The sequence below is a fragment of the Apium graveolens genome, chromosome 1 (assembly GCF_009905375.1).
Source record: "Apium graveolens cultivar Ventura chromosome 1, ASM990537v1, whole genome shotgun sequence".
In the NCBI taxonomy this organism is placed as follows: domain Eukaryota; kingdom Viridiplantae; phylum Streptophyta; class Magnoliopsida; order Apiales; family Apiaceae; genus Apium; species Apium graveolens.
In genome coordinates, this window is record NC_133647.1 from 167545908 (window position 1) to 167557959 (window position 12052).

At 34.6% G+C, this 12052-nt stretch overlaps 1 protein-coding gene across 1 annotated transcript; it reads right to left on the minus strand.

Annotated features, from left to right (window-relative positions):
* Window positions 1–979: 979 nt before the first annotated feature.
* On the minus strand, window positions 980–11667 carry LOC141711057 (zinc finger BED domain-containing protein RICESLEEPER 2-like). Its single transcript, XM_074513508.1, has 3 exons — window positions 10412–11667; window positions 9861–10307; window positions 980–1355 (listed from the first exon to the last, which is right to left on the minus strand). The coding sequence occupies exons 1-3, from the start codon at window positions 11665–11667 to the stop codon at window positions 980–982; spliced, it is 2079 nt and encodes a 692-aa protein (XP_074369609.1).
* Window positions 11668–12052: the final 385 nt, after the last annotated feature.

Here is a 12052-nt window from a genome sequence, read left to right on the forward strand (position 1 = left end):
GAGAAGCAATATCAGTCTAATTAACCAACTACTCATTATCTGAAATGATTAGAATATGGCTTTGCCTCCAACTACTATCCTTCAAAATCTTGAACAAAGTTTCCAAAGCAAAACATTCCACCCCAAAAACATTGAAATCTGTTAAGGGACCAGAAAACTGCATCAAGACTTTACCTACTACTGATTGAATAACTTCTCCAATGCCTGCTACAATTCCACCATTTGAATCTTTTCTTAAACTACCATTAATGAAATCAATAATATCAAAATTCTCCCCAGAAATTAACTTCCACCAAAAATATTTCTCACTTGCAGTAACAACACCAATTGCGTTTCTATTCCACCACTGAGTTCTCTGCTTACTTAAAATTCCATTTGCTAAACACCATTCCAGAGCTCGACTTTGAACTAGGAAGTTAACTTGATTTAAACTCAAAAAGTTGTTATAAAAAAATACTAATTTATGTGCAGCCAGATAGTCGAAATTGTAGACACAAGAACAGAAGTCCATACCTGCTTAATACTTGCTTGAGGAAACAAATTCCTGTATCTCCACATAGATTCCAAATCTTCTATGTATGTTTTTGAAACTATACCCCACCAAATAAGAACAAAGATCCAAACTTTCTTAGAAAATGTGCATTTCCAAAATAGATGATCAAATGATTCTTCTTCCAAATCACATAACAGACATATCTTGGAGCCTCCAAAATTACTGATCCTATCATCCAACCATACCTTTGTTGAAACTATCCTGGACTGGACTTTCCATGAAAATAACTTCATTGTCTCATGCACCTTACATTTCCAAATAACTTCCCATAAAATATTAAAGGGGATAACTTCTTCATTTATCATATCATAAGCTGCTTTACAATTAAACTTATCACCCAAAGGAACCCATATTAACACATCTTGCTTACAACTCAAGTGAACTAAATTCATTATCTTTACTTTATTTCATTAGCTCATCCAATTTTCAATTTCTTAACTTTGTAGTCCAGAAGACTTCACCATCCCTATCATAACAATCCCATAAAACCTTGATAACTCTAATTTCCTTGTGTTTCAACTTAGGAATACTATAAAGTCTACTAAATTTCTCCAACAATGGCTTATCTTGATACCATAAATCTTTCCATAATAATGTTGATTCACCATCAAACACCTCCCATTTCAAGCTACCTAGACCCAATAAACCTAATTCAGATAGTTTAGCAACTGCTTTTAGTACATCCTGCACTATGACTGAACAAGACTTTGAACTACTCAACTTATCCATATCTTCCCATTTAACACAATTATACTTTTCCCTTAGCCAAACATTCCAACTAGCATTCCTTTCAGCCTGCCACCTAAACCACCACTTACACAATAAAAATAGATTTCTCTGTTGAAGTGAACTTAGGCCTAATCCTCCCAACTTCTCGGACTTACATAACAGACTCCAAGCCTTAAGGTGCATTTTCTTAACACAAATCCCTCCCTCCTCAAAAATATTACCCCCAAAAAAATCTATTCTAATCTTTTCTAATTGTTTGCAAATTCCAACAAGAACCTTATGTAGTGAAAACCAATATAATGGAATATTAGGTCACACAACACTGTAGAAGGGGGTTGAATACAGTGTTTATACAATCAAATCAATTTAACATAAGTATGTAACAAAGATCAAGTATATTCAATAAACTCTGTTACAATATGAATTGTTGTTCTCTCTCAGTACTGTTGTTCTCTCTCGGTGATGAATATATATCACTAAGAGCTGCTGGGTTATAATGTATAATCTTCTCGATAATGATAACACATATAGTGTAAACCCTAAGTCTGTGTTTATATAGTACACAGTTACAAGATATATTCTAATTGATATGGAATACAATTCTGTCTCCTAAAATATATCAATCAGATATCTTCTACAAGTCTTCCAGTCTTCTAACTCTTTCTATGCATATCTTCTTTTATTTTAATCTCGATCTTCTCCTGTAAATCAGCTTCATTCCTTAACTGAAAGTTTTCCCGCACTTAAGTTCTGATATGACCTTAAGTTCTGATATTAAGTTTTGACTTCCAGTAAGTCCTGATTTTAGTAAGTCCTGATATGTCCTGTTGTTAAGTTCTGAAAACTAAACACAAATCATATTAGACATGACATCTCAAATATATCTAACAATCTCCCCTAACTTGTAAATTATGTAAAATATACAAGTTAATAGATTTGATGATGTCAAAAATATTTAAGTACAAATGCAATAAGAGTTTAACTAGATAACTAACTACAACTTACAGTCCTTGTAGCTTTTACCAATCTCACTGAGTCAATCTGAATCCAAAATGATTCTTGACAAAGTTTGATATTAGCTTTTCTTCTTTAATCCTCAGGACTTGAGCAATTGTAGTCTTGAATTGCTTCATCTCTTCACCCTGACTTCCAATCTTGTAGATTGCAGTCCTTAAAGCAGAGATATGGTTTCTTTCTAAACTATCATCCAGTCTTATTACCCTTGGATGAGAAGAATCTTTATTGTAGCATAGACATTTCTCTTTCAGTATCACTTCAAGTTTAGCAGGATCCTTTTTTATTGGAATCTCACTTCCATCATCTACAATAATATTAGGAATGAATTATGTAACCCTTAAACCAGAAATTCTAGCTTTATCTTTTATGGTCTTCATTATAAATTCTGACCATCTCCTGGTACTATCAGACTTTACCTCTAAAAGGTAATGAAAGAATTGAAGTTCTTTCAAAGATTTGTTTAGCACATCTGATTCTGACATCTGATATGTCCTTCCATCTTCAAGAAATAGAATCATATTTTCCTTGACATTGTGTTTGTCATGAGCATCCAGTACCACTTGAACAGAGATAACCTTATCAAGGTGTTTCTGTGTAACATCTTCAAGAGGTTTTTCAGTTAGCAAAGATGGATCTCTAGTAGCAACTTAAACTCCTGTCTTGATCTTAGCTTCATCAGAACCTAGTCCAACCTTGTCTCTTGGTTCTCTAGCATTTAACCCAATAGTCATAAAATCAGACATTAATTGGCTTTTCTTTGGATCTGATGGTTTGACATTCTTCCCTAGGAGTTTCTTTTTGTCAGCTACTTCCATTTTGTATAAATCAACTTGAGCTCTGTCAGAGGTTGATGTCTTGATAACTCTATCAGAACTTGCTATTTCTGTTGTAGCTTGCAGTTCTTCACTCTGAACAACTTGAGCACTGTCAGAGGTCGACTTTGATTCTTCAGAAATCTTCCTTCTTTTCAGAGTTTGAACATCTTCATCTTCAGCAAGAGTATCATCAGTAACTTGAACCATTTTGCACACTGGTTTCATCAGGATTTGAGGAATTTTCATCTCCAGTGGCTTGGTTGGTTCATCAACTTTTCTCTTCCCTTTGTCTTTGGAATCAATCTCAGTCTGTGATCTAGTCTTTGGCTTTGATGCCTCAGTATTTGACTTCTCCTTGATCACAATGCCTTTTACCTTAGGCCTAGGAGGTTTCTTTGCAACAGAAGCTTTTGGCTTTAGATTTATCTTTTCAGCTTTAAATCTAGCTTCTTCCTCCTTGAGATTTTCTAAATCCATTCCAGGATTATGCTTCAGAAATAATCTTCTAGCAATTTCTTCATCAAGTGTCTGAATCTTGGGATCCTTGTAGTAGACTATAGTCTGCTTCCCCTTTAGCTTCAGAGTTTGCAAAAACTTCTGAGAGTCTTGACTTCTACCTTGTATCAGAACATCAGGCTTCGTCATCAGACTTTGCTCATCAGAACTTGATATCATATTTTGATTATCAGCACTTGCTATCAGATTTTGAGTTTGAGCAGCTACAGAACTTGTCCTCTTTTGAGTAGAAGATTTGCTTGCATCAGTATTTAGTTTCCTTGAAGAAAACTTGATGTTGTGCTCTTTACCTTGAACTTGACCTCTACCCTTGCTAAGGTTTCCCTGGTCATCAGCTTCATCATCTTTCTTCTTCAGTACTTGATCATTAGAGCATTTGGACTTAACTATCTTCTCCCTCTTTTTGGCATCATCAGGTAATAAGAGAGAGAGAGAGAGAGAGGGGGGGGGGGAGAGAGAGAGAGAGAGAGAGGAAGTTCAATTGAATATTGGATTTCATCCAATTGAGCTTTTTGAGAAGCTTGATTGTGTAGGACCTTGGTAATTTGGGCATGTTGCTTCTCCTGAACTTTCTCAATTGCTTCAACCTTTTCAGAAATAGGTCTGATAAACCTCTTTTTATCAATCTTGGTCTCCATATCTAGCTTTTCAGCTTTTTCAAGAAACTTATCAACCTTTTCTTGAGTAGCAGAGTGTAGACCTTGAAGATTTTTGGTAGACAGAGCTGTGACTTTGAGTTGTGTTTTGAAATCAGAATTTGTGAGCAACTCATCAGCTTTTCCAATATGGTCTGTCAGTACTTTGGAGCTTGGAATGAAATCAGTTTCATTCCACTTCTTGGTCCACTCCACACCTCTGTGAGTATCTTCCCAAGGAATAGGAGCAGCTTGCTCAATAAACTTCTCAATAAGTGCCTCCTTTCCTAGAATGGGAGCTGGAGTATCAACAGAAACATTGTCTCCAGTACTAGAAGAAGACTCATCATTCTCTGATAAGACAAGTGTATGTGAGGCAATGGGAGATTCTGGAACTACCTCATCTTAATTCTGATCTTCAGGATCCTGATCAAGAATTGGTGTGGATGGTATCTCAGCATTTAAGATTGGAGAATGAGTTGGAGATGTCTGAGCTGCTGTAGGAGCTTCCAGATAAAGAACAGTAGGAATATTCAGATTGTGAATATCTATTTTAAAACTTGTTGCTTGTTCTTCAGCATCATATGTTGCTTTTATTGGAGAGACAGGAGGGGTGAGCACTTTATCAGGAACAGTGTCTTTTATTTCTGGAAGGGATTCAATGATAATTGGCTCTTTTGAGATTAAAAATTCCTGATCCCCTTCCTCGGCTTCTTCAATATCTTCTGATGGAGGCTTAGCCAAATACCTCCTAGCCCTCATTTTTTTCAATCTCCTTGATAGTGAAGGAGTTGCTTGAGCATCAGAACTAGCAGTTCTCTTTCTCTTCAAATTACCTGAACCCTCAGCTTCAGCATTTATCTGTTGGGTTGACCCTTCAGCTTCTGTTTCTTTCTGAAAAACCACAGTTTCAGCTTCAACAGTCATAGGTTCTGATGCATGAACCTGTGCTTCCTCTTCACTATCAGATTCATCCCTGAAAATCATCTTCCTTCTCTTTGATGGAGGTTGAGGAACAGACTTTGCCCTCTTAGAAGGTTTGGATCTTGATGCTTTAGCAGATGGTTGTTGTTGTGAAGATTGAGCTGATGGTTGGAAGTAAGTCCTGATGGTAGGTTAAGTTGGTTGAGGTTGAGAGGTGGTTGGTTGTGTAGTTGTTGGAGGTGCTTATAGAGGTTGGGTTGGTTGGACATCAGGATATAAGGCAGCATAGGTGGCTGGATCAAAATTTACCAAGACTTGTTTGATAGATGTAGGAATTTGGAGGGGTCTCAAAACAGTCTTCTTATTATCAGTAGATAATAAGTCAGTAAAGGCTCTCTTAGCAAGTTTAAATGGTTCAATTAACTCATTTGCTAGTTGGGGTGCATCAGAGCAACAAAAACTATAAATAAGCTGACAGAATCTAGCAAAGTAAACTGTATTTCTATCTTCTGTCATCCTATCCCCAATAAATCCTAAAATAGTACTTGCATAATCAAAATGAGTTTGATTAATGAGAGCATACCCGATTTGTTGACTGAGAATTGGGATTGCATCAAAATTGGAACATTTATTTGCAAAGGCCTTTGTGATGCAGTCAAAGAAGAAACCCCATTCCCTCCTTATGTGAGGTCTCTTCAATTGACCCAGCTTTGCCAAAGTCTTTTCATACCCCAGATTGCCCATCATTTGTTGAAGAGATGACTCCTCAACTGTTGAACTGTAGACACGGTTTTCTGGCAAATATAAAGCATGTCGAACTGTAGCCAAAGTCACTACATGATCATCCTCCCCTGTTGAAAAGATAATATATGGGGACCCATGAGCACCACCATCATCATACATGCCACTTCTCCAAAACTCCAGCACTTGAGTTCCAGAGATTGCTTCTGGTTGGGTTAAAGCATACCCAATCTCAGAGTTAGCAAGGAAGTCCTGAATGAAGTGAAGTTCTGATGGAGCTTCACCCTTGCTAAGAATAGCCAAGTAGTTGTTGGGAACAAACTTAGCTCCATTGAAAACAATGTCTTTTGGCGCCATTTCTGTGAAAAATCAAATGAGAAAAAGAGTGTTTGCAAGGTGTTTGATAAAATTCCTGTATGAAAAATAGCTTCAGAGAATATTAGTGGGTGAGAGAAAATAAGATAGATGAGAGAATAAGAAAAGTAGGTAAAAGATTAAAAAATCTTTTAACTCTCTTATTTATACAACCCATGTGATAACAGCTATATTTTTGAAGCATGACAGACAATTTACACCTGGCAACATGTGAACAGTCAGTAAAAAGTTAAAGCAGGAGTTAGTGGGCACGAGAACTAAGCAGTAATTAATGTGCACATGTAGTTTTTCAAGACAAACACGTTTCCCATTTAACCAAATGATTATGACTGTTTTTATCTCACCTAATTATATTCTGATAAAATATGACCGTTTTAGTATTTAACACAAATAAGTCAAGTAAATAAATAATTCCACGTAAGCATCAGAGTTTTCATCAGGATTTGCATCAGAACTAGACTAACATCAGAATTTAACGGTCATCATCAGAACATGGCTTTTGTACTCAAAAAGTGAATATTTGTTACTGTGATTCTTCATACAAATACTGACTTGTTTTTTCAGAGTTTAATCATCAGAACTTGTCCTCAGAATTTATGCATATGACACTTAACTGTTTATCTAAAACAACTTAATAACCACAGTAATTTTCATCATTCATATGGAGTGATAATGTGCGCATTAACAGAATATCATATAAAGATTAAAGTCTGATAAACTTCAGTATATCTTAGAAATAAGGCATAACTAAGAAAAGTGCTTAAAATCTGTCATTAATAATGAAGTCTACTATAGAATAAATTTATGGAGGAGTCCACCTCAACTGTTTGTGCTTATTTTATGCATCTTTTGAAATTCCTTTTTACAGTGGCTTCTCAGTGTAAGTGAGTCACAACTGTTATCAGAATTTATGCTATTATCAGAGTATTTCTCCACTAATCAGAGAATGTGAAAAGTCACCAAGAAAAAATTATTTTCTTTTCTAATGCATATAACTTAATACCAGTAATGCACTTGGATCTACCCTTCCACATATTTACTATAGATCTCAAAGAAGTACCTGACTTCAATTTTCTTTTCTTTTCTTTTCTTCAGATAAGTGAGGCTTATCAAGCATGTGGTTCATCCTTAAGATTTACTGACATCCGAATTTGACAGATAAGAAGCAAGAATCTAGTTTGTGACTTAGTAATAAGATACACACAGTAAATTTGACTAAGCTCAAAATCAGAATTTGCTTGTGTTAATGAATTTCCACATAACCAACTAATTCAAACTTGGGATTTCTAGTATGTTAAAGACTACTAGGTCAGCATCTAGCACAGTAATCCTCATTGGATTAAATAGTCACGGAACATTCAAATCACTATTAGAGTATATAGATCCACATCAGATAATAATCAGCATTTAATGTATTACAATTTAAGTACAGATTACATGAAGATAAGACAATCTGTAAATACTGGTCATAAAGTCTGATGCATGAGAACAAAAACTAAGCAGATTTGTAGAAAGAACCTGAAACCATTCCAAGTTCATTTACCAGTCTTGTAAAAGTAGCTTCACATAGTGGTTTTGTGAAGATATCTGCTAGTTGTTGATCTGTTGGAACAAAATGTAATTCCACTGTACCTTCCATCACATGTTCCCTTATAAAATGGTACCTAATGCCGATGTGCTTTATCATTGAGTGTTGTACCGAATTACCTGTCATAGCAATAGCACTTTGATTATCACAGTAAATAGGTATTTTAGAAAATTCTAACCCATAGTCCAGTAACTGATTCTTCATCCAAAGAATCTGTACACAACAGCTTCCTGCAACAATATATTTTGCTTCTACAGTAGATATGGAAATTGAATTCTGTTTCTTGCTATACCAAGAAACCAATATGCCTCCAAGAAATTGGCAGCTTCCACTAGTGCTTTTCCTGTCTATTTTGCATCCTGCAAAATCTGCATCTGAGTAACCTATTAGCTTAAAGCCCGATTCTCTAGGATACCACAATCCTAGATCAGTTATACCCTTGAGGTACTTGAAAATTCTTTTCACAGCTATAAGATGAGGTTCTTTTGGATCAGCCTGAAATCTAGCACAAAGACAGGTAGTATACATGATATCAGGTCTACTTTCAGTTAAATAGAGTAAAGAGCCAATCATACCTCTGTAGTTAGTAATATCTACTGATGAACCAGTATCTTTATCTAACTTGGTTGCAGTGGCCATGGGAGTGGATGCAGTTGAACAATCTTGCATTCCAAATTTCTTCAGTAAATTTCTGGTGTACTTGGATTGATTGATAAAAGTACCTTCTTCATTTTGCTTGACTTGAAGTCCCAGAAAATAGCTAAGTTTTCCCATCATACTCATTTGATATCTTGACTGCATTAGCTTTGCAAACCTTTCACATAGTTTGGCATTTGTAGAACCAAATATGATATCATCAACATATATCTGTACCAAAAGTAAGTCCTTTCCATGGTTTAGGTAGAACAATGTTTTATCAATTGTACCTCTGTGAAATCCACTTTCCAGAAGGAATTGAGTAGGGGTGTTCGTGGTTTGGTTTGGTCCGGATCCGTCATATTTTTGAACCGAACCAATAATTGCGGTTTTTAAAAATTTAAAACCAAACCAAACCAACAAAATGCTAAGACCAAGCCAAACCAATCCATCAAAAAACGGATTGGTTTGGTTCAAAACCATGGTTTTTACTTTGATAACTAGCTTTTCTAAAATATAATTATTATTTTAATTTAAAAATAATAAATATTTTTTAAGCCTTCTTGAATCACGACTTTAGAAATTAAAAGTTTACAGTACATGCTAACCATATAAAAAGGCTAACCATATAAAAAGGCTAACAGGAGACATGACATAATTATATGCATATATTCAAATGATTTATTAAGCAAATTCATATGAAATATAATCTTTCTTTAGTATTAAAATTTTGAACATAATATAATAAAACACATCTTTATATAACTTAGAACACAATAATCTCAGTGATATCTTGATTTTTTGGTTCTCATCCTTGTCTTCAACTTTCGGCTTCTTGCCTGTGCTATTAGTGTTTCAATCTACAATACAATGAAAACAAAAGAATAGTGCATAAGTTATTTGCATCTTCATGAAAATATTATATTAAAATATTATATTTGTAGATGTTCTTTGAAAGAATATTCTTACTCCATTGCTTCCATGGCTCCTGGAAGAAAAGAAGCCTCCTCTAAAAAATAATAATAAAAATATTTTTGAACAAATACATATTAAGTAATTTTTTAATAATAAATTTAAAATTATCACCTGGAAGTACTTCTACATAGTCTTTGTAACCTTCAACTACGTCCATATATTCACGTAGAACTACAGGTTCACCATGAGAACTCAACCAATTCTTAGAACAAATTAAAGCCTGGACCATCTTAGGTGATAATGAACTTCTAAATGGATCAAGTATTCGACCTCCAATTGAGAAAGCAGATTCTCAGGCTACTGTAGATATAGGAGTGGCAAGAACATTCTTAGCAATTCTTGAGAGAACTTTATACCTATTAGAATTTTGTTTCCACCATGTTAGTATATTAAAGTCATCTCCAAACTCATCTAAATCAGCCTCCAAGTATCTGTCAACTTCCTTTTTCTCGATTCCACCACGTTTTACAGCCTTCTGTTTCAAAAATGTTGAATGTATTTGTCTTTTAGCACCCAAAGTGGAAGCTTCAGTAAGGTTAAACTCAGAAGTTTCTTCCAATATTGATCTTGAATTAGTGACTGGTGGAGGGATATCATCATATTCATGAAACAACCTACGTAACACTACCTCAATAGATTTTAACATTCTTTTTGCAACTGGTTCTTCATAGATATAGCTAAAACACACAGCCACATACTCTAACTTATATCGTGGATCAAGCACTATACCAAGAAACAAGACAACATTCATTTTTTCAGGATCTCCCCAATATTTATCAAATTTTTTCAACATACTAGCTGCCCTATTACCCAACAAACTATCATAGTCCTTAGATAAAACATTTAGCTCTTGTTTAACCTCAGAAATTTGTAAAAAATAAAGATTGATAGTGGAGTATATAATGACCCACTAAATTTAAGAGTTAACTCATAAAATGTCTTCAAAAACTTAAGAAACACACTTGCGTTATCCCAGTCGACCTCACTTGGCGGACCATCAATTTTTTTACCTTTCATTTTCTCTTCAAAATAGCTTGTGTAATTCAAATCTCCTTCCAGTCTTGTAAAAGCTTTGTTAAATTTCAATGCAGCCTCGAGCATCAAGTAGGTCGCGTTCCACCTAGTTGGAACATCCAAACATAGTAATGCATTAGACTGAATATTTTCTTCATGTGCACACTCCTTAAATCTTGTAATCCGCGCTGGTGAAGATCTACAATATCTCACTGCATTCCTAATAGCACTTATAGAATAGTGTAATTCATCCAAACCATCTCCAACCACTAGATTTAGAATGTGACAAACACATCTCATGTGCAACAAATCACCATTAAGAACTACCGCTCCTTTCTTCTCACCCAACTTAGTTTTTAACCTCGAAAGAGCTACAACATTAGAAGATGCATTGTCCACTGTCACTGTAAAAACTTTCCATATTCCCCAATCTTTTAAGTAGACCATTATTGGACACTTAAAAAAACCTATTATCCTCTTGTGCAATTTCCAATCTCCATCAATCCAATGTGCAATAACACACATATAATTGATGTTCTGAATTGAAGTCCATGTATCCGTCGTCAAACACACTTTTTCCTTACTTAACATATTTTTGATTTTTTTCTTCTCATCTACATATAAATTGTAGACATCTCTAGCAATAGTCATTCGTGATGGAGGATCAAATTTTGGATTCATGTAGCGAGAATACAACTTAAACCCCTCTCCTTCCAAATGTCTAAAAGGTAGCTCATCCAAAATAATATATTTTGCTAAATGTTCTTGAGCACCCTCCTTAGTCCAAGACATTGTTGCTAGACTACTGGAACCTTCATCATTTTTTGTGAAAGATAATAACTTTTGGCTCGTAGCTTCTGCTCTTCCTGGAAACTTTTTACATTTATTCAAATGAGCTCTGAGCATTGAAGTCCCATTCTGTGTCGGATTGTAAGCATAATCCGCACCACAGTAAATACATACACACCTAGGATTTTTAGGATCACCTCCCGTAATAATCTTATAATGGTCCCAAACATCTGATATTTTTTTTGGATTTCTGTTTTGTTTAGCTTTGTCATGTTGAATAATAGCATCAACATTTTGTGTATTAGAAGGTGGTTCTTGAGTTTGGGCAGGATTTGTTATATTGGTTTTGTCGAGCTCCATATCTCAAGGTTAAAAGTTGGTATGAGAAAATGATGAATAAAAACAGCATATTTAACTTGATTTTTAGCAGAGAAGTTTAAGAGTTCAGTTATTAAAAATAAAGAGTTTACAGGTTCAATGTTTCACAAAAAAACTCAACAGTTTATCATTGAAAAATACAACTCAGACTATCTGAATACCAATATATACACACTGATACATGTACAATATATATTAACTAAATCAAGTTGAAAAGTTGATTAAAATTCCATATATAAAATTAATCACTAATATTTATTTATTTATTTAATATATATAATAATTAAACGGTCCGGTTCGGATTAACCACATTAAATATTTATCAAACTGTAACCAAACCATATATATTTGTACGGTCCGGATAACC